The sequence below is a fragment of the Strigops habroptila genome, chromosome 1 (assembly GCF_004027225.2).
Source record: "Strigops habroptila isolate Jane chromosome 1, bStrHab1.2.pri, whole genome shotgun sequence".
NCBI lineage: Eukaryota > Metazoa > Chordata > Aves > Psittaciformes > Psittacidae > Strigops > Strigops habroptila.
The window spans coordinates 140,552,118-140,575,721 of NC_044277.2; the positions used below are offsets into that span (position 1 = coordinate 140,552,118).

The 23,604-nt window shown below is 39.3% G+C and overlaps 1 protein-coding gene across 1 annotated transcript; it reads right to left on the reverse strand.

The window, feature by feature from the left end:
* Nucleotides 1–1,664: 1,664 nt before the first annotated feature.
* TCAIM (T cell activation inhibitor, mitochondrial) lies at nucleotides 1,665–19,427 on the reverse strand. Its single transcript, XM_030487832.1, is given in 14 exon segments — nucleotides 1,665–2,034; nucleotides 2,036–2,068; nucleotides 2,070–2,087; nucleotides 2,089–2,163; nucleotides 2,165–2,213; nucleotides 5,445–5,576; nucleotides 6,127–6,359; nucleotides 8,249–8,340; nucleotides 9,986–10,083; nucleotides 12,660–12,782; nucleotides 14,046–14,292; nucleotides 15,463–15,616; nucleotides 16,168–16,303; nucleotides 19,349–19,427. Coding segments are annotated over 14 exon segments (1,521 nt in total). The 5' UTR covers nucleotides 19,381–19,427; the 3' UTR covers nucleotides 1,665–1,935.
* Between the last annotated feature and the right edge of the window lie 4,177 nt (nucleotides 19,428–23,604).

The window sequence follows — 23,604 nt, forward strand, 5'->3', positions numbered from 1 at the left end:
TGAACTATTCAGCTTATTGCACAGACCCCAGCCTGGAGGTAACCATCAGAAAAGCAGGCTGCCCTGCCACCCTTGGAGAACCAACACATTTTGACAGAGGATTTTGGCTACTTTCCCTTAGAAGGAATGGTGAGAATCTGCAGGCCTATCCCAGACCGGAAATGTTTAACAATTTTCACTGCTTCCACATTTAAACTCAGTCCCATTCCCTTTTGCCTGCCCTTGCTACTCTGATCCCCATTCCAGCTCAGCATCTCCACCACCCCATTTTACTCACAGAAACATCCCATGATCCATTTCATAAAGGCTCTTTACAGCTTACATCTCCTCCTCCAGCCAGTTCTAGTCTTCCCTACGCCGCAAACAGAAGGTTCCTAGATGTAGGCACTGCTTTTTGTGACATTAGCATCAGATATCACAGAATCACATCAGGCTCTTAATCAAGTCTACTCACCTTCCCTCAGGCTTTTTTTGTTTTTAATCTCCTCTACAAACTGAACAGCTACTTCTTGCCTAAAGATCTGGTAAAGGGTCATTCCATTCAAGTAAGCCAGAAAACCATTACTACACTCAGCTTTTTATTCCTGAAGACACCCTATTTCAAAGGGCTGTTAGAGGGAATCTTGCCAGGCTACAGCTAGTGGGGGCTGGCTCGCTTGGCTTAGCACAACTTGAGACATGGACAGTATCACGGATGCCAGAAAGCAAGGGGAAGTAATGTGCAATGGAAGTTAACTACTTAGAAGAAACTATCAACTGATCTTCAGAACCTATACAGAATTTGCTAGTAATTTGGGTTGAATTCAAGACCCAAGGAAATCACAGCTTCTGTCTTGATGTTTTTAAAATGGACATGTTTGAGATCACAGTGGGGGTTTTTTGTTTTAACGTTTGGCATTATAATAAACAACTTGATGCTGAGCCTTTTAACAGAAACCACAAGTTCCCTGCTCAATACAAATATAAATACAAAGCAAGTAAGTATTTAAGTTCAGAAATGTTAGGCAGTTCATTCTCCTCAGAAGATATTTTGGCAAAGTGGTAACCCAAATATGAAATGCATTCTTGGCATGTATTACAATGAAAAAGTGTTGACATACTTTCACACTTTTTTTTCCAAGGAAAAAAGTACCAGTGAAGAAACCATGCGTTTGCCTTACTGCAAAACTCCTTGCTCTGACTGAGAAGTATTTACGCTTGCAAGACAATCCCACACAAATCAATGCTTCCTTTCCTTAGATGTCCACATTAAACTACTCAGGGTTTTAAAGTGTTGTGAATGAGATGTGCAATCTGTTATAGTGTAAGTAAAGAGGATTGTCTGTATTTATGGAGCAAAATGCTGGAAAACAAAAAGGACAATGGCGGTCTCCTTTAAAGTAACTGCAGACAGTATTTTTAAAATTCTAAGGCAACAATATTGGATCAGCATATGAAACTAGAGACCAAGTTATGTACAGCTTTCTTCTGCCAAAGTAGATGTCTTTTCCCTCGTCTTTTCTAATTCAATAATAGGGTAGCAATATGAAATGCCAATATTGCCACCAGATAACTCACATACCCAACTTCTTGCATTCAATGAGTCCTTAAGGTAACATGTCATGTCTGGTTTGAGACATCTTATTCTAAGACTACATATCTGAGATATTAAAATACACACCATGCACACTTTTGCAGACTTGCAATTTAATGTATTTTTATCATTCACTACAAAAACGCGGTTTCACAACTGCTACCATATACTGGGATTCCTACAGTAGTATGGAGTATGTACAAATGACTTTCCAGAACTAGCAATACTGAGCATTGTGCAAATTGTCTAAGGACTCCAATCCTTTCTGAGCAGCAGTTCAAAAGAAATTTGTGAGTTGAATACTGATATCAAAATACAGATTTAAATAATTTACTCTTAAAAACATTCATATTTATATCCTCTTACAGAAAAAATAAACAATTCATCTGATTATCAGAATATGTCCTCAGTTTTTCCAGTTTCCAAGGTATGCACAGGTCTCCATCCTGCAGCACAGAGTTAGAAGTGAGAAATGCAAAGGTGCATGCCTTGTAGGGTACGGCAGAGATTCTTCTTAGCAACCGCTTACAGCAATCTATCATCTGATGCACTGGAAACACTGGCTCCTTATACAGACGATCCAGAGAAAATCTTTTCAGTGGAAGGAATCAAATTAGGCTCCTTTTCTGTAATCATCATCCTAGCAACATGGGAAGACAACATACAGTTGACAGAGTGGGAGGAACTTAATCTCTTAAACCACACCACCTGGTAGAATACCACCTCACCCTCAATCTGTAGGTTATATGCATGTTAAAACAAAGGTTTCACTTCATGGGACAGCTGTGCAGGGTGATACCCATGTCTACCTCAGGAGGCTTGACTGAACATGCTTGCCATGACTATGGGCAACAGCACACTAACAGAGTCACATTTGAAAGCCTGCAGCAAGACATTTCTTTGCTCACCAGGAAAAATATTGAAATAAGAATCCTACGAGGGTCTATTTTTAATGTAAGGGATGAAAGGACTTCAATAACCTTCTAAGTGTAAGCTTTAAGAATAAAATCATGTTAGTAAGTACTCTGTCTTAATTTAGGCCAGTACTTTGCATGTCATCAAAAAGAGATGACAGGTAAAGTCACCTGATGCATATTAAATGTGTTAATAACTTACTAATTGCAGAAGAATATGGATTCAGTTGGACTCAATGACCTTAAAGGTCTTTTCCAACCTAAATGATTCTATGATTCTATGACTACTGAATTCATAATTTGCAGATGATTTTTCCCATTCACCCCAGACAAAGAGTGGTAAGACATCACATAGCAAACAGAAGCTACTCAGAAATAAAGTTAATGTGCAGAATTGATGCAGAGTCACTGGAACTGTGACTCATCACCTAATGCAGAGACACTTCCGGTTAGTTAGCATATTCAGGTTAGTCAGCAAGCCTAACTAGCTCAGCCACTGTGCCCCATTCACAGAGCTGTAATTCCAGAGCCAGCTTGGCTACAGAAACAGCACCATGCTGCCCTACAATGCAGACTCTGTGCAGAACGGGAGGAACAGTACATCTGCAGGGCCACCGGGGTGTGAATCAGCTCAAGCTAAGCATAGACACAGCTACTGAGACCGTTTGATTCATGTGATAACATGACTGCAGGGGCTCAACACCACTCTTTCCAAAGCCTATGGATCTCATGTACTTGCACGGCACTACGCTCTGCTGAGGTCACAGTGCAAGAGCCCAGCTCTGGCAGGCAGGGAAGAACTGAGCCAGTGAGTTAATCTGGAGCAAGCCTGCCCTCTGTACTGACTGTATCTGTGCCACCCTCCTGAGCACATTTCTCTAATACCTGAGCACCAAGCTTTCCTGTTTTGTGAAACCTCGGGCTCCCCTGAAAGGTATAAAGTTAGCTGCACATAGTGAGAACTGCGGGTTTATTTTCAGTCTCCTCCACAAGTAGGCTTACACCTCTATCACAACATAAAACTGCTACTTTACAAAAGCAAGGGAAGGAGAAGTAGATTCATACTAAATCCTGCATTACCAGAAAACTGACACTGTCCGCACAGGTAATACCATTTTCTAGAGCAGCAGCATCTGAACTCCCCAGTGCATCAGGTCATACGGTAAATAGCATAGTGTAGGTGGAATTCTGCACGTAAAACATTCATCTGCATGTGCAAAGTAAACCCCGTACATCTCAAAATGTTTTCCTTTATCTCAGGGCCCCGTACCTCAGGAGGCTAAGGAAAATCAGAAGTACAGGATGGGGTCAGTTCAAGGAAGCATGAAGTGAAAAAGGAGTTTTCAGCTTCAATAAAAAGACAACTAAGGGGAAAGATATGCAGAAATATCCACCAAAATAAAAAGGAGAGGTGATAAATACAGAATGACTGTTTCGTATTTCCTACAGCACAAGAACAAGAGAATGACAAATGAAATAATCAGGCTGTGGGTCTATAAAACCCAGAACATCTTTTCCCTCCTTCATATACATAAGCTATATCTAATTCAACTGTGCAATTGGTGCCACAGGGTATTTTGGATCTGCTCAAAAAATAGACAATTAAGATGGAAGAAAAAGAAGACAGCTGATTACTCTCTGAGAGGAGCCCCACATTTGTCCTGGATTAGTGTCTTTATAACATGGGGTAGTGTGAGGTGTTCTGGGGAGTAAGTTACTCAGATGTAATTGATTGCATGTTTGCAACAACGTTCCTCCCAACCTCTACAGACAATACTTTCCCAGATGTCACATGTGGACAGCCACATAGAGAGCTATTCAGAAGTTACATGGCAAAAATAATTTAACTTCAAAGCTGGACTAGCATTATGGAAGAATTCCAACAAACTTCCATGTTTTAAAGTCCACCTCCAAAATATATCTTCCCAAGAAATGAGGTCTTAACAGAACCAGAACCATAAAGCCCTCAGCAAGACTCATGCCTAAAATAACCTTCGCAAAAAAACATCTGGATCTACATCATGTATACACTCACAACAGTGCGACATTTCAACAATTCAGTAAAAGATTTCCAAAGCAGAAAAACTTGCAGTAACAATCTCTAAAAGGGCAGTAACACCCAGTCACCTATCACAGTATTTAACTAAAAATAAAGCCAGTATCTCTACTTCATGCTCTGAATTCTCAGACACATACAACATACAAGATCAAGAACAAAATTTACAGTTCTGATGTACAGTCAGATGTAAATCTGATGACAGATTTACAAGTCACAGAATCAGATAATCATTTAGATTGGAAAAGACCTTTAAGATCATCGAGTACAACTGTAGTCTATGGACTTGATATTAAGCATAGTAGTCTGACTCAACTATTATCAACTCTCTCATCTCACTTCCATCTGTGAAAGAATACTAAAGAGATATTTCTCTCATTGTTGTATCACAATTTTTTTTCCTCCCCTTGTTAGGTGCTAATTGGTCTTTTTCCTTAACTAACTGACAAACAACTAGGAATAATAATTCTCTAGTTGGTCTCAGTTATGGTTTTAGATTTTACTGCTTTCTCATCACAATGTAGGTAGCATTAATAGAAGTTTGCTGCTTTTCTTAGTCAATAAAAACGTCTCTTCCTTAAAAAACCCCACCTCTCCTCTGGGGAGGTAAACTATAAACAAATTCTGTAATTGTCTTGGAAGCAAAGATCTTGTATTTCTGAATAAAGTCCAACTGTTTCTACCAGGTGAAGAATGAGTATTATCCAACAACTGTCTGTGAGCTGAACAATGAAATTTTTACTTAGGAAAGCTGCTAGGTAAAGTTCTATTTTATAAACAGAAGGGTTTTCTTCTACCAGAAGAGAGCATGAATATATTCTTCAAAGTTCTCCTCCAAATAAAACATTTGACATGCAAAGATTTTAATGAGCTAAATATATCAAGTCACATGAACACTTACTCCTCCTTTCTTTTCAGATTCTCTCTTGCTTCCTGTGCTTTGGCAAAAATAAACCATTGAAGGGTTGCTGGATCACAGACCGTTGGGATTGTGAAGTGTCCAAATTCATGCAAGCTTGGTGCATATCTGTCACTAATGACACATGACAGAAATAAAAACCAAGGTACAACTTTTAAAATGAAGTATTTACATTAACTACTTTCAGAATGAATTCTGAAAGTAAAAGAATATAAATTAATCACAATCAGAATAAGTGGTAAAAGTAATCAAGTTTGGTTCATGAAAATACAGAAGCATCATACATAAAGCTTTTTAAAAATTACATTTCAAAAGCAGCTGTCAACAATACTCCAAAAATATAAGCAGTAACACCATCATACAGAGCTAAGTGTTGACCTGATAGCACAAACCCTTCAATTTAACCCAGCACAACACTGTAAGAGGAAGTGTTACTTTGAAGAACTTTGACTCTAACATGTACAAAATTAGCAAGATTTTCTTCAGTCTGATTCCTTCTTAACCCATAAAAAGTCACTTAAAACCTTTAGAAACAAAGAAACTTTGACATAATGAAAATCTGAGATTATATTAGTTTTCTTCTTAGCAACAGCAGTAATCAGTGTAACAAAACAAAAAAGAGCACAAGCTCTAAAAGGAAGAAACCTTCCTTGCAAATACCTACCTTTCCAGAATCATTTGCAAGCCTCGCAGACTGCGAGGATGAAAAGGTAGTCTACTGTCACGTAATTTATTATAGAAAGAGTCCAGAGTCTCATAGTACTCTTCTAGAGTCAACAGGGGTTGCAATTCTTCAATATATATTACTTGTATGCCTCCCAGAAGCTGGCTTATCCGATCTTCCAACAACAGCAGCCTTTTTTGAAGTTTATAATAATTTGGCAATCTCTCAAAAATCTGTGCACACACATACAAACACACACTTCCTATGTTATAAAGTATAACATTTAAAATTAAGAAATGAAAATTAACATGAAACTATAAATGAAGACACACTTAACAATGTAAACAGGGAACCCAAGGGGAAGAAATAAAATCAAAAGGATCCAAAAAATCAGAAATATAAAGCATATACATCTTGAGCCATGTATAGTGGTATAAGCTCCTACGTATTTTTGGTATTTATACTGTAAAGGCACCAAAAGGCCGTAACAAGATTGATGGATGTCCTCTTTCTCTATAAAAAAACCCCAAGAAATAACAATCTGAGGCCTACATAAAATGTTTATCACCACAGTTATAGTGGTACAGCTACTCCACATACAGTCAAAAGTGGTTTTGCCAGTCTGATTTATACAAATTCTCAAAAAAAGAGAAGTCTGTTGCTGCAACTAGTTCTTTCCAAGGGCCTGAATAACCTAGCTCATCTTGAGTCTGAAGGGAGAGGAGAAAGGAAGGCAGGCACCGGGTCTCTAATCTACAAAAGCTATACCAGAAAAAGTTAAGAAGTGATCAGACTTGTGAGTCAAGACATAGGTGGTGTGATAGGGAGAGGGCTGGAACAGTGAAAAGGGAAAGTGCAGTGGTAATCACTACTCACCATCTACCCAGTCATTAGTATAACAGTTTTCTATACAAAAAATTACTGCTGCTGGAATAAGTCAAGTGAATAATCTCTTTAGAAACCCAAGAGAGTAGTATAATCAGGACAGCTTTTGGCACAATAAAATCCATTGGCTCAGCACTAGCATTTGTTATAGAGAAAAACTGCAAAATTCTTCTGAATGTTTTACCTCTGACCAAGCATTTTACAGACTGACTTGGACACTATTCTACTGCTGCCTTTTTCTAATAATTAGCAACAACAGTAACAGCACTTAAGACTGCTGCCTAAAATGGTTTAGAATTGGACAAAAGATTCTGCTTTCTAAAAACCAAGCAGCTACCCAAGCTAACAAAGATTTTCACTGACTTCTACTGTGTATCGTTTAACGTGATAGTCAGTGCATTTTAAAATAAAAAGCCTTTGATTTCAGATTGTCTTCTAAAGCAAATACCATCACCACAACACATTGTCCCATCTGCAAAACACTTTGTGTGGATATATGGCCCTTTCAGAAAATCCCTTGGCAAAAGTTAGAAAGGGAAAGCATTTCTCTTTTCAAGGAAGACAGTGGTTTTGAATACAGAAATAGAATATTCTGATATTCTAACTGGGTGAAATTCCCAGCTATGAGGTTTCAATTATGTCCTTTACAAAGAAATATTTTTTTTTATAAAACTGTCAATAACATTTCAGCAACCAAAATTCAAGAAAGTTTCCTTAAGTCATATGCTGATATCACAACATATTTTATTTGTGCTTCTTTGCATATAATGCTTTTATCATTTAGGATGCCAGAAAGCCTGTCAACATCCACATTATCTGCCTAAAACAACAAAGTGGATTGACAGGGTTGGTTAGCAGCCATTGACTGAAATGATCGCTTCACAAATATGAATAAAATTCCTAAATTCTTCATAGGAATGAGCTCTTTATAGATCAGGAAATATCCTGCCAGTGCTCATTGCACAGATTGGAACACTGTAACTAATTTTCTTTATATCTAATCAGGGTTAGGACAGTTTCGTTAGTGAAAGGAGCAGTGAAGATCTGACCGGTTGTTGTTAGTATATCACAGGATTAAATTTAGAACACAATGTAGACAGTTATGCTAAATACAGTAGCTGTTTGCTTTAAATTACTCATTTGCGCCAAATAATATTTTAGTTATGGTTTAAAAAAGGATGTCATAAAAAGAGGCATTATCATTTACTAAATTATTATCATTACAAAATCTTCTTACTTTGGTCCAGTGATGGTGAACATCCATGGTCCCCAGCATTATGTGGCCGGCTGCACTCATACCTGAACGGTCTGTAAATACCACCGTGCGTCCTAAGGATTGAACAAAGCTCTTTACTAATCTGGGTTCTTGCAGTTACTTCTGCAATTATTTAAGGTTTAACTATGCTACTACCATGGCACAAGCAACATGTTTCTGCAGCATAAACATGTACGAGTAGGTGCTTTCCTTATTCTCAAAATTTGACACAATGGTTCTTGAAAACTCCTGATCAGGATTTTTTTTCTTTCCATACAAACCTTACCTAGCATTTGCTTTCTTCCTGCTTAAACTTCATAGATTTTTTGTTAAGTGGACCTTTTTTCTTACAAAGACTCTTTTTAAAATAAAGAGAAAATATCAGCAGACAGCATATTCAAATATGTACAAATCATGTATACAATAGGAAATATATGCCATATGCCTAAAGTATACACAAGGTAAAAGTTGGTCAAAGCAGTATTAGCAGAGCCATTCAACTCTACTTCCACAAAACAATCTGCAATATGCAAGCTGTAAGAAACACTTTCACATCAGGTTTTTGCTCTTTTTTAAAAAGAAAGAATAGAAGCAACATAAAAGGATAATACTAGGTTGACTTTTGGGGTGATAAATCAGTTTTGAGTCTGAGTATGTTTTTTTCAAGTGAAGTACAAAGATCCTCAAGAATTCTTTAGGATAAAAGCACAGGCAACTATTTATCAAAATAAGCTTCCACAAAAGTCTTCAGTGTGATATATTAATCTACAAGACAAGACTTAAATAGAAAATCCTGTTCTGAGAAATCAGTTTTCAAAAATCCTTAAGAAAGAGCAACACTGACTTTAAGGCATCTAGTCCAAACTTGCAGCCCAAGGCAAGATCAGCTGTACCTGCATAATTACTGACAGGTATTTGGTCCAGTATGTTATTAAAGATCTTCAAAGATGGAGACTGTAACAGGTTCTCAAGACAGACTTCTTTACCTAAGCAAAGCTAGAGAAACTAATTTGAAATGTGATACAATTTAAAACTACTACTTACTGTCCTACCCACTCTGTCTTTTGAGAAAGGATTAGGAGAACCTCAAATGAAAGCCACTCAAAACTTACTATCTACAGACAGGCATAAAACATGTAGTTTACAATTAGCTGAAATGACTACTGCCACAGGTCAAACAGCTGTACAAGAAGAATGGTAGGTCAGGTTTACAGACTATTTATTGTTTTTTCCTGAGAAAATACAGAATTTAATACAGGTATTTTAATGGAACATGAGTGATAAGAAAAGACAGTATGATTTTAAAGGTATTCTAATAAGTCCTCCTTATATTGACTCTTTAGAGAGCTACTCATTTTTTGTCTTGAAATCTACCATTGGTAACAAACTCTTGCTTTCAAAGGTTCAGTGTAGATTTTTTATTTTTGGTACTAAGCCTAGTGCCTTTGACTCACTCAGTTTGCATTTAAGTAGTAAAACAAAAGCTGAGTGTAGCAAATACACTATAAGATGTTGTGGTTTAAACTGAGTCACTTGAAAAAAAAACCCCAGTAGCTTAAAATGAAGTTTTCACCAGCTTTTCTGTAAGCCTGTCAGGTTTGTTTTGCAGTTATTGAAAGCATTTGTGCAGAGAACTAGAGCTCCCTTGTCACACAAGACTCATGAGCGTCTTTGAGTCAATAGTATATTAGGATATATGAAACAAGCAACAGAAAATACCTTTAACATTCTTTAATACTTCAGGCCTCTGTTGGACTAAGCGACCTAGACTGTGTAGTTGGCTACAGCGGTGAGCAATACCCCAGCTTCTCTGCCACCTGAATAAAAATATAATTCAAAGCATTTCATTCTTAACATTATTAAAATAAAAATCACACGTTAAGATGCAGCTGAAAGCCTTATAAACACAAACTCAAAAATAGCCCTCCAATATCAATAAAGCAAGGGCATATAGAAAGCTGTCTGTTTCACATGCTATTTGAACAGATAAAAGCTAAATAAAATTTCAGTCTTTCTTAAAGTGAGTGCCAGGTGGGGGGGGGGGGGGGGGGGGGGGGGGGGGGGGGGGGGGGGGGGGGGGGGGGGGGGGGGGGGGGGGGGGGGGGGGGGGGGGGGGGGGGGGGGGGGGGGGGGGGGGGGGGGGGGGGGGGAAGGAATAAAACCATATATGGGAAAAATAAATAAAAACCTGGCAGACAAAACATACTTGCAAATCTCTCCCCAGTAAGAAGGGGGTTTGTAGGTAAATACAACCCCAGTATTTGGTTCAGTCATGTGGCATGCAGTTTCTGTTTGTATGCTGTGTAATGTTTACCTGGAAGAACAAGTACTGTATACACTTTCTTTTTAGTTCCTAGCACAAAACACTATTATGATTCCAGTGGTAAGTTGCTACATATATACATTTTCATGTTTTACAATGGAATAATTTTTGTTAAACCATACAGGAGCCAGTGTTACATTGGTGACTTCAATATACATAGTTTTGATGTCTCCTCCATCACAGACAGATTAAACTCCTAACTTTCAAAGGCATTTAAATAAACAAAGTTGTCCAGTTTATTGAAAATTACATCCTTTTAGAAACTTCTAGTTCATATAAAACTCTAAAAATGGGAAATTACCATTCCCTTATTGTACTGGGTATGTCTGGCTAGAGCTAATATTTTTCACAGCAGCCCCACATTTTGTATTTTTTAGCAAACCAGGGTTGATAACATACCACAGGTTTGGCTGCTGTGCAGTGCTGGCACAGTGACTAGATTTTGCTTTTTTTTCCCCCACTCTGCCCCCTCCCCATCAGCAAGTAAGCTGATGTGGGTGAGAAGCTGGGAGGAGACACAGCCAGGACTGATGACTCCAACTGACCAAAGGGATATTCTGCACCATATGTCGTGCTCAGCAATAAACACTCAGAGAAAGGAGGAGGAAGGGAGACTCTTGTGGTTATGGCATTTGTCTTCCTAAGCAAGCATTACACATGCTGAGGCCCTGCTCTCCTGAAGGGGCTGAACACCTGCCTGCTGATGGGGAGTAGCGAGTGAATTCCTCCTTTTGCTTTGCTTGAACGTACAGCTTTGCTTCACTTATTAAACTTCTACCTCGATTCATGCATTTTACTGTTTTTGCTCTTCTTATTCTCTTCCTCCCATCCAGAATAACCAGCTGTGTGAGTGCTTAGGTGCTAACTGGGGTCAACCCACATAATCTCATTTAGGGAAACCCAAGAAATACTCTTTGGGATGCAGAGTATGCTGCTATGCCAAAACACTTATGAGGCAATTCAATCTATTATAATGCAAGTCATTCTAATAACTATTTACCACTTTCAGTAGCACCAAACTACAATGTGATCCTGCAGGATCACAAGTAGTAGTTTCCTATTAAGATACTTGCTTGTCAGATTTCTGACACTCACATTCTTTTCTGAATTGTGACTGTAACTCTTGGCTGGTTAATAACTCTTCATGGAACAATAGTTTTAGTATATTTTAAAAGCACAAACTATAAGAAAATTAAGCACAAGCCATGAATAAACCCAAACCTACACATTTAATACTGAAGACTATTTCATGAACTTAAAAAGCCTGATGACAGCGCAGTTGCAGAAGATTATTAATTATGATCAAAAAAACTGGCTTCAACTTAAAGGAAGCCAGCGTCTTTTACTGGGTAAAAGGACAAGAGCATGATTTCAGAAGCACCAACTCTCTCTTTCCTGGTTAAAAGAACAACAGACTAGCCCTTGAAATAATCCCCCAAAATTTATTTTTCCATTGTTAAATACCTTCATTGCCATTTTCCCATTCTGAATACCCCACTTCAGAACATCCTTATTTGAAGGCACAAAATTAAAAAAGGGATCATAAATTGTTTTCTGAAAAATATTCTGAAGAATCAAGGTCACTACTACAACTGTACTCAGCCCTTTCAAGCAAGCAAATCTCCTCCTCTAGAGGATGGGAAACAAGACACTAGAAAGAACAACATTTATAATAAGCCTTCACAGGATGTCAAGATGTACCATCTAATCTAGTTACCACTGCTAATCTAGTTACCTTTGTAGATACTGAAATCAGGAAAAGCAATTGTACCCAGCAAAACACCCAGACTAATGCATATGCGCAGGTCCTATTTCAAGTGCTTCTGTGTTTGCCGCAACTGGAGCCTATATTAGTTACTAATATTAGGTCTTTTTGAGCAGATTTTAATGGGAAACTTTTGTCCCAATAGAATTCTTCTAGAAAAATACTATTCAGTGCAATAACACTTTTCCATATATGAAATATAGCTGTTTTGCTGAAATAAGCCTTTAAAGCTCATGGTGTAGGATTACACAACACTTCCTTGCTTTGACTGTCTTAACGTAAGTCCAACTGATCTAATTTATTACCTGATATCTGAGAGCTGGAGTTGATGAGAGAGTTCAAACTTTAAACGCTCTAGTTCTCTTCTAAGTGGCAAACTCTTTTTCAGCTTATTTACTGCACTTGCTTCGTTATCATCTAGCCAGGATCTGAAACAAGAGGAGGAAAAAAAACCAAACAGTGAGGCATGCTGTATTATCTTTCTTGCAAACAGTACAACTAACTGAATTCTTACTGTTAACATTAATGTTTTATTTCAAGCCACTAGGTAAAGGGATTTAAAGTAGAGAACAGAAGCTGAAACTGCTAAATGCTTCATCTTAAGATATCTACAAAGGAAACCCCACTGCTTAATGTCTTTGGCAGGGGGACTACAGAATCAAGCTGAATCAAGAGACACTGACAGTGTTACAACCGTCTGTAAAATTTAGAGGTGTGAAGGGCGCAGAGCAGCAGATTAGTGTGATTTAGGGGGGCAGCTTCAGAGCTCAGTGCTTTAATGACAGAAGTTCCCACACATCTGTCTTTTAAAAAGGAAACAACAAACTGAAGTGATCATAATAGACTATCAAATAAGGGAGGTGGTACTAAAGAGCTAAGTTATGTAACTCTGACAGAGCTGGGATGAACAGAGATTAAGCAGGTCAAAGTTTTACATTTTTTTTTTGGTCAATAATCACAAACATGATTCATGGAGTACACCTAGCACTTTCAGTAAATAAATCATTCTATTTCTAGGAAAAAAGCTACTCTTTTAAGAGATTTGTGCCTTTATTCATAGCATAAGCATATTTTCATACTCTTATTTTTACAAGTACTTCCATTCTCATACGGTATTCTAAGCAAAAACAATAATCAAATCAAACCGAGAAGCAAAGAGAGAAAACTCAATGCCAAATGGTTAGGTATTAAAAATCAGACTGTTAATATGTAACTGCTCATGGAATTTCTTGTAAATGTGTGAAAGTAAGTAAAAATATTCTCTAGTATGTTAAATCTCATAACTGATAATGCAACACTAACAACAAAGTTAATAGATGTATAGTTTTGTGTTACAGAAGTCCTTTAAGAGGGTAGGGAGCTACCTGGAGCAAGTGGAACCTTTGCCTCCTCCTGAACTGCCACCAATATTCCACAAAACTGAAAAACTAGATCAACCAGAACTAGATTGACCAAACATGAATGCTGGGCAAAGAGACAAGAATGCCTCAGCTTAGCTGGCACTGCAGTTATCCCAGGAGCTCATTTGAACTCTCTTTGATTCAAATTAAATTATAAAAAGCATGACACAATTACATGTTAGACAAGGTTTTGTATTGTTCAGAATGTTTACTGACTACCTTTAAAAAACTCAGCATTAGAGTAAGACCAATTTGGTTACAAGATATCAGTTAAATAAAAGTTTTACATACATTAAAGTTGTTTCCACTCTCTGGGCTTGTTCTAATTCCTCCTCAGGATCCTTGAATCCAGTAAATGAATAGTAAGTCTTATCCCATTTGATAGGTCTGTTCACCGTGCTTTTTGCTTCCTTATGGGGCTGAGAGTTCACATTCAAACTCTGAATATGCTCTGTAGATAAACTGCAGGAGTTGAGAATATCTAATACGGTGCTCAGGAGATCCCTAGTATGTAATGTAAAACTGACTGCTCGAAATCCTATAAAATACAAGTCCCATAAAATTAGTATTATTTAATTAAAATTATTTAAAATGCATTCACATTTCTCTCATCTTTTAAGAACCCAAACAAGGTGTGCACAGTTGGAAATTATTATGATAGTTATTTCAATACTCGCTGCAGAATTCTTATGCAGTTTAACCTTTAAAACTGTCACGTGTCCAAAAACATAGAGCTGTTTTAACTATCTGAATCATTGAACAAATTGGAAACCTATCTACAGATGCAGCATAACCCAAAAAAGGATTCTTTTGCTTCAGCACTGGCAGTTTTGTCCAACAGCTCTACATAATTCATGTTATTATTGAGCATCACTTTGGATATAATTTACTGTAGAAATGCAGCACTACATCAGCTCTTCACAGGCTATGAACAGGAGCTTCAGAACAAAACATTACACTTGTACACTGAAACTAAATCACATCACTTAGCTATTGGAACTAACTGCCCCAGTAGAAAGCAAGCAAGTATTAAGACTCAAGAGCAGAACACAGCTGCCAGTTTGACTGTTAAGTAGACTGGACAAAACGCTACTATTTTCTTGAACAACAATATGATTTTGTTTTCTAGTGCTAAGGTCCTTCACAATTTGCTGAAGTGTTTTGACTAACAGGGTATAGAAGATAAAGCTTATCTGTTAGATAAGGCATTGGTACAACAGACACAAATACATAAAAATTAATCAAAACCAGTATTCCAAATTTGGCGATATTTTCTGTAGACTCAAAGCTAAGAGACAATGTGGTAAATTGAAGCTTTGGATATTAAAGAATCTCTGCTTATAGAGTAAGTTCCTTCTGATCCTACAAGCACCCTGACATTATGTACTGCACATTATCTGCAATTCAAACAATGACCTAACTGTTAAACATGACAATGGTATTACAAGCAGAAAAATTATCATTTACATCAACCTATGCTTTTACATTCTCATGCTGTAACTTGATCTCAACTTTGTAATTTCTCATTCTGTCAATGCCTCTTAAAGCTTTAAGATGTTTAACTACTTGGGGTAGTCCTAGCTGTAAGACATTTTCATGGTTTTACAGGATTTTATTCACTTGAAAAGTGAAAAGACTGCACAAGGCTCAGTAATGGTCTGAAAGAATTTAAATACAGGAATATACATTCTGCACAATATAAAAGCACCTGAAGCACTGAAGGATTCTTGAACATTCGAAGAGTTTGGTTCTCTTTCTCTTACATAAAAAGTAAGCGGAGTTGGCTTAAAGGAGCGAAATCCTGGTTTCTGTAGGTTCTCCAAGTAACCATTTAACCTCTTCAGAGAGTTTTCATTTACTTCCTATTTAAAAAAAAAAAGCAAAAAAACCCACCCCCAGATTAAGAATTTGGCCATTTTTCATCTAAACCTTTTTAATCTTACATGCAGAATTAATTTTTACAAACTGCCAGCTGCTCTTAACAAGTAGTGGTACAGTTCATATTCTCAGCATAAATAATTATTTTGCATGAATAAATTGCATTATGTACATATTTGTGCATTCTTGTACATTTCAAAACACCACTTCTAAGGCTTTCAAGCTTAAAGAAATACATTGACTCAAGTGTAATGCACAGCATTTTGAAGTTATAAAGCAAGTAATATGTATTATAGATTCGTCAGGAAAGATTCAGTACTTTCTTTATAACAATTAAGCAGAAAATATGACAAATAATGGATATTTAAGGGACCTATTCTTGTTAAGAATAAAGAAAGTGCATCTTTTTGTTCTTTGGTAACAACCATATTCCATTCTAATACTACTTTTGTTTCTCTAACAGCAGGAAAACTAGAAAATCTCCATTGTTGATACATGACACATTTACAAAGAAAGCATACTGAGAGATTTTTACCCTCTCTTTGGGATGCTGGCCAAAGAAATCTGGATGTACAGCAAAATAGAAAGGTCTGAGAGCATTAATGGCATCAGCTCCTGACAAAGTTCTTGACTGAAGAACGCCCTGTAGCAATATCTTCTCCAGACATAACCTAATAAAGTAATAAAATGTTTATGTATGATGTAACCAATTAAGTGACAAACTGACATAAATTACATTAGAATGTGACAGAATGGAGCAAACATTCACAGTTGCAAGTATAATAATTTAAAACTGGTATCAGAAGTCTGAGTTCTGGATTTTTCCCCTTGGGACTCACAAAGCTCTATTCATATAGAGCAAACCAACAGGTTTGAGGGATGGTGGATGCTAATGGCTGATTAAAGACATGTAAATAAGTACAACAACTTTTCCCTCTACTTTCTCAAAGCAGGCTCAAGTTAAAATTCCTCAGTCAAGTAGTTTGAATGATGAAGACTGGCTTTAGAGGTATTTTTTGTAGCTACTGCTGAAGCTGCTCTTAAAAGCCAACCCTTACATACTTTTGAACCTCCAAATTAAAAAGCCAAACCCAATATTTTTCAAGCAGTGCCAAAAGAATATTAAGTTTTACCCAGGAATAATAATCACAATTCAATCAAAAGGAGTTCTGCATTAGTTTCTGATGTCTACATACTTGTGGCCATTTGAAAATGTCTGCTTTCCCAAACATACTCTTTTATAGAAGACATCAAATAAAAAAAGACAGTATTTTTTTTGCCCTTTGATCTTCACTGAAATAGAAAAAAAACAAGAAATTTCAGGTGAAACAATATTCTTTTCCTACCACTAAGAGCAGAAGGCAAAGTTAAGCTGAAGAAGTTATAGAAGTTCAGAAAGTAAAAAAGACTTAATACCTGCAATGATGCATAAATTAAACAAGAGTTCTGCAATGAGCACGCTTGTGTAACAGAAGACTGAAATGGAGGGAAAGACAAGTTCTAAATCAAAGCAATACAATGCTGTTTCACTCCTTGCAGTATCATTCAAACTGCAAGCCCCAAACAATATATGGCAGATTGAAGGCAAAGCTGCTTCCAATTCACATAAAACTAATAACTTCATTAATAATAGTAAGCAAGACCGTTCAACAAAGAGCTGTTCGTCCAGCATTCTAGACCTAATAATCATCGTGGACGCACAAACATGTGAGACAGTTTCTTGACTGCTTTCATTAATTAAAAAAACCCAACCAATCCAGAAAGTCCCCAAATTTGTGCTCAGACAATAAGCAGTATTTTTCATTTTGTCAAATGGCAGAGTAAATGACAACAGTTGAGTTGTCAAGCAGATGCAATGACCCTTACTTTACCTTTTTTCTGTCAACCTTTCCAGCTCTTTAATTAAGAAACATGAAAGCAGTTAAAGCTAATGTTTTCTGCCTAAGAGGTGGGCAAATATTGAATCAGTAGGTCTTAAAAGCCAGCTTGCTGAAAACAGGAGATGTTTTCATAGAAAAGCGGGATGGAAAATATGTCATGTAAGACAACTGATGGAATTTCAAACCATTATGACTAAAACCGATTTTCATGCATGTGAATTAAATGGAAGATAAAAAGAGAGACTGCATTACTGGCAAACATTTCTACCTTCTTGCTGGCTGCATTTCAGAAAAACTCTTAAGACCAGTCATCACTACAGCCCATGGTCTCATTTCAAACATCAGGAGATGATGAAGTACCGCAGTAATACAGGTTTTTATGGAGAGCAAAAGCTCTCAGTGACAAGAAAATGACAGCGTTACTCAGTGACGCAGGAAAAGACCCTCTATCTGATGTGGCAAGAACGGAAGCAAAGCACACTGGGTAAGGGTCCACTTGGTCATGTGCTTTACCATTTTGCATCTGGAAACACCAAAATAAATTGTCTTGCTGAGAAAGAAATAGCATAAATTCTCCCCCCCCCCCCCCCCCTTCCTTTTTGTGGACTCAGAGGTAAAAAGGAAAAATTAATCTTTCCAACAAAGGAAAAAAGTAGTAAATTAACCTGCTACCCCTCTGATAGCAGTTTTGACCAACTTGCCATGCCCATGCAAGAACCCACATCCACCTACACCCAGCTGCTAGGAGGAAGTAAGGAGTTCAGTTCTCTCTACACCTTATTCGCATGCTATTTCCCACATCCACTCTCAAGCTATGTTGCGTGCTGTTGCCAGTAATCAGGAAAAAAAGTTCCAACATACCTGGAAACTATTAATCACACTTCCAAATTTATTAATCATAAACTTCCATCTGGTATTCTACAAGGAAAATGGCCAAGTATGGTTAACTTTAGTTGCCATGTTCTGTATCTAAACAACACTGTCATGCTAGTAGGAAGGCTCAGGATTCCAGCCAGAAGTCTATTTTGAACTTGCTTAAAAGAGAAACGCTCAAAGGCCAAAATTAGTCTGCGTGACAGAAGGAAGAATCCATTCACTGAAGGTGAAAGACAGAACTCAGAGGCATCCTTCAAGTGAAGTGACGAAGTAAGTGAATTAAAAGGAATTTACAGAAAGCAAATGCAAGAAAGATGCTTATGGCTTCACTCATAAGGAGCAAGGATTGTTCCAAGAGCTTCATTTAGATCTGAAGAGCAGAGAAAGTATTTGTATTAAAATCAAGGTCATAACCACTTTGAGGACAGCTGTCCCCACTTCATGAAAGAAACACAATCTCCATTAGAACACATTATGCAATCATACTCTAGGACTGATTTAATTTATTGATTAAATAATTCGTTTCAGATTTCTTTTTACTTTTTCTTCACATGTCTCTGAAGTTTAACTTTTTGGCTTATAGCTTTGGCACTAAAAAGCTTTGTTAAATTAAGCTCATTATTACAGATATATTCACTCATTTTGAAACACCGAGCTTTAATAACTCAATAATGCAGTGATATATTGGACATCAGAGCCACATTCAGACTACCACTTTCTCATAATTAAGCTATTTTAAACCCTTGGTTTTTGAGAGCTTTTCTAATGTCTCACATGAGGACAGCCATATGGCTTTTGGGGATTTTAATCTTTGTTGAAAGCTTCAAGCTATAAAGATGAGAAAGCCAAAGAAATAAGACAAATTAAACAAAAATACCGAACCAGTTTTACATATATGCAAGTCATAAGCAAACACTTAAACATATGCTAAAGGTAAATTAGGTCAGCGACATCCCATACCTTCTCCTCACGGCTCTCAAGCAGCAAAACATCGCAGCAACTCAATGGTCAAGCCAACTTTCAGCCATCCACTAACTCACTTGGAAGAAAAAAGAAAAACCCCAACTGTTTAGTAACGGACATGAGTATTTCCCCCTGTTACTTATCAGTGCATTCTCTAAATCCTAGGTGGTAACTTAAACTCACAATACAAATACTTTGTCTTGAAGCATAGAAACAAATAAAATAGAAGCTTTCTTTAATCACTAACACATACCAGCCCGTGGAATTCAATGTACATTTTCACTGTGCTAAGTTAAAAACTTTCAAACAAATGAGAATACTTCAAAATTTAAATGCTGTAATTTTATGGGGGCACAATATAAAACCAAAGGGAAATGCACCGTCACACAATAATGCCTGGAAACCTTTATCAAAAGTTTGCTGGCTTTCATAAATATGAATTAGCAATTTTTAGCAGCAACTTCTGCAAATGCAACTGTAATTGAGAGCTTTCCAAGAGGAGATAAACCACTTTGTGTGTCAGTGTCAACACATACCTAGTTATTACGGATTATGAGGGCAGCTCCCTATTGCCAATGTTTTCTCATATATCTTTGTGCACTTTTAAAGTGTTCCCACTAACTGTGCCATTTTGAAGCACCTGGGATGAGCAGTTACCAGAGAAATACCCTCCCTCTTCCAATTCGACACTGTAGTTCCTACGACTATTTTGCAAAGCACTTGAAGTTTTAGAAATGCATCTTACTAACACAAATGTACTTAACTAATAACATAAATTGTTTACCAAATATTTTAGTAGAGGTAAATAGGGCGAGAAAAAGATATGCTGAGTTAAAACATCCCCAAAATACTTTATAACTGTTGTCTTCTGATTTTCAGCTAGGTGGGAGGCGATAATAATTTCATATTTAGTGTCTTTAACAACAGTCCTAATCATAAACTAACTTCAATACATTAAGAAGCTCTTTGGTAATAGAACAGTTCTCTCTGTAATTTTAGCTTCAGGGATTTGGACAGAAGATGGAAAAAACCCAACACTCTCACTAATCTGTGATGACACTTCGTATAACCAGACAAAAGCACCTTTGTTTCTTGTTTTAAATGCTCTATTAACCGCTCAGAAATTGTTACATCGCTTAGTTAAAAAATAAAGCCTTCTGGTTTTGAGCCAGCTTCACCTGCACCCCACCTCACATGCAACAGGACATTAACCATGCTGCACTCATTTTGCAAAACCCTTTGGAAACACGACATTGCACGCTACTACCTCCTTACTCCAACCGAGATTACCTAGTTCAGGTGTTTGCCTACGCCTGACCCTTAAGGCAGCATAAAGAAAACAGTATGAAATTAAAACCAGAAGATGACAGCGTTCACAAAACAAGCTCGGGTGAGGCGGATTCACCCGCTGCTTGAAGGAAAACAAGCTGAAGCGACCCGAACCCTCGTAGTTTTAACTATTTAAACAGCCTTGGCTTTAAAACGCGCTCAAGGGGGGGTTTGCCCACAGCCGCTTAACGGCACAGCTGTCAGCAACGCCTGCCGCGGCCCCCCCCGCTCCATTAGAAAGGCTCGGAACAGGGAGCAGCCTCACCCACCCGCCCGCCGCACCTCTCGGTCTCGGCCCTGGCCGAGCACCGCGGGCCGTTCGCAGCGCCCCGGCAGGTGCCTCGGGACCCGGCTACCGGACAACGACGCGCGGTCGCGGCGAGGCCCCGACACTGGAACAGCCGCGCCAGGCCGCCGCCGCCGACCACCTGCCGGGCCCGCGCCGACAACGGCCGCCCGCGCGTGCCGCCGCGCACGTACCGCTACGCGCGCTCCGCCGCGGCCAGGCTCCGCCAGGGCGGCAGCGGGAGCTGCCCCTCGCCCGGCCCCCGGCACCCACCCCGCCGGCAGGGCTGCGGGGCAGCGACAGACCCCGGCCTGGCTTTAGCGCAGCCCCTGCGCCCCTCTCCACCCGCCCGGGCTCGGCCTCGCACCGTCCTCCAGCCACCGACGCTGGCGACGGACGAGCCGACCCCCCCCCGCGCAGGAGGGCGGTGAGTCGTGCCGCCTCACCTCGCGGTCCCGCTTACCGCCACGGCCGGACAGCGCCCGCCGGGGCTCGGCCCCCATCGCCTGGCGCAGCCGCCCCTACCGACGGCCCCGGTAGGCGGCGGGAGGGGCGGTGCCGCGGCGGGGCGGGAGCAGGGATTCCCACCGGGGGGCGGTGCCTGCGCTCCCGGCCCCGGCGGCTCCTCCGCCGCCGTCCACCCCGCCCCCGGCGCTCACGTGGCGGCCGTGCGCTCCGCACCGCGCATGCGGCGCCTCAGGGCGGCTGAGGGGTCTGTAGCGGCAGCGGGGCCCCTCCGGGTCAGGGGAGAAAATGGCGCCGTGCGGCGCGGTGAGGCCGGCGGGTGCGTGAGCCATGTTAGGTGGCGGGGGTTGCTTCTGGTAATTGAGTGTGTCCCTCGGGGGATGTGGAGGGGGAATCCCAGACACAATAAGTCGCTGCTTTTTTTTGTGAGGAGGATGGGAGAGGGTTCTCTGAATAGTTGCGTGCGCTTCGCATTCCCTTTGTTCTGCAGAAAGAAAACGCCAAAGGGGTGAAGAACCAACCGTGAGCAGCCCCGAGGGGAAAAGCAAGAGCGATTGCTCTGGGATTAGTAATGCTCGATGTACAAATTTTTTTCCGAGGTAGGTGGTGTCAAGAAGCAGCTGATAGGTGCAGCCTCAGAGCAAAAACGTTTACTGATCTGACGAGTTTCAGAACAAAGGGAGGTTAACTCTAAGGGATTGGAGTTACTTGCATACAGTCTGTTGCACTTCCTTGCAGAAAAGGTTAAAAAGAGGGTTGACAAGGCTTAGGAACTATCTGTAGTTCAGTGAAGCTTTATATCAAGTTGACGCTCTCACGACCCTTGGGGTGTTTGCGTGATTTCCGTGATGTGAAGCATGGGTTTTGCTTTGATGGAAGCCATCCGTTATGTAAGTAAACTGGTTGCATAATTATACAGATAGAAAAATAAATGTAATTGATTCATCAGAAAGTGTGATGTTCGTTCCACCTGGGATTTCGTTTAACTCTGCGAGGAATAAAGTAAATCGTGAGAGCTTAACAGCAGATGCCACTCCCAAACGGAGCCAGAGCACCACTCCAGGCCCACAGTTCAGTGTGTTTTGAATACCTCATGTCCCCTAACAGAAGAATTACGAGCATCACCATAAAGTTGCTGCAAGTAGGCAACAGCCATTTTCTTCTTGCTCCTTTGTTTCTGTTCTGCACTGTGGTCTGCAGATGACCAGTTTCTCCAGTCCCATCACATGCAATAGCACAGAAACTCTAAGGCCAACAATGTCAGCGTTAATTTTTGGTACTACTCATCATACTAGTCATTTTAGAAAACAGTTATGCAGAAGGGGTTAAAGCTGAAAAATGCAGACCTGGGATTTGCAAAAATAAAATCCCTGTGAAGATACATCTGGAGACTGAAAGGACAAAAATGTGACCTAGTAATTGTTGTTAATGTGCCTGCATTTCACTAAGCTGAGGAGTATAGTATTAAGATTTTGGTAGTTAAGTTTGATTATTACACCAAGGACATTAGTTTTACTATTGTCCTCATGTGAGACTCTCACTGACATCCATGAGAAGTCTCCCATGAAGGGAGCCCAGCCTGCAGGCCTCGCTGTCACCTCCGCTCGGGTCTGTAGTTCAAACTGGAAGCTGGCCATGTCCACAGCTGGGAGTTTCTGCCCAATTTATTCATGAGCATTTGCCACATTATGTGCTGTGGCGTGGTGAAAAACTGCGTAGTCTGACTGATTTCACACATTCTTAACCTGCTCATGCAGCATATCATAGTCTAGATTCCTGCACTAGTTACAAGATGCTAAACTCTCCATGTCTGCTTTGCCATTTGCGTGTCCTCCTGCATACCCAAGAATATTAATTACAGGGATCTGAATGGAATTAAATAATTGAATGACAAGACTCACAAATATTGTGGATACCTCATAGAAAGAATAAAAAACATTTATTAACATCTTAACAACTCCTCAAAAATGACCCCCACAATTGCTCTTTATAAAACATTGTAAAACTATCAAGCTGCTATTTCCAGCTTCTTACCTCCATCCCTGATGTGGGTTAAGAAATGTTCAAAACTATCAATGCTTTGAAATAAAACTGCGGTAAGTCTTCCAAACAACATTATTCTGTTTTAGTTACAAGAACCTGTCCAATTCCTAACAAAAGTTAATCTTTCCAA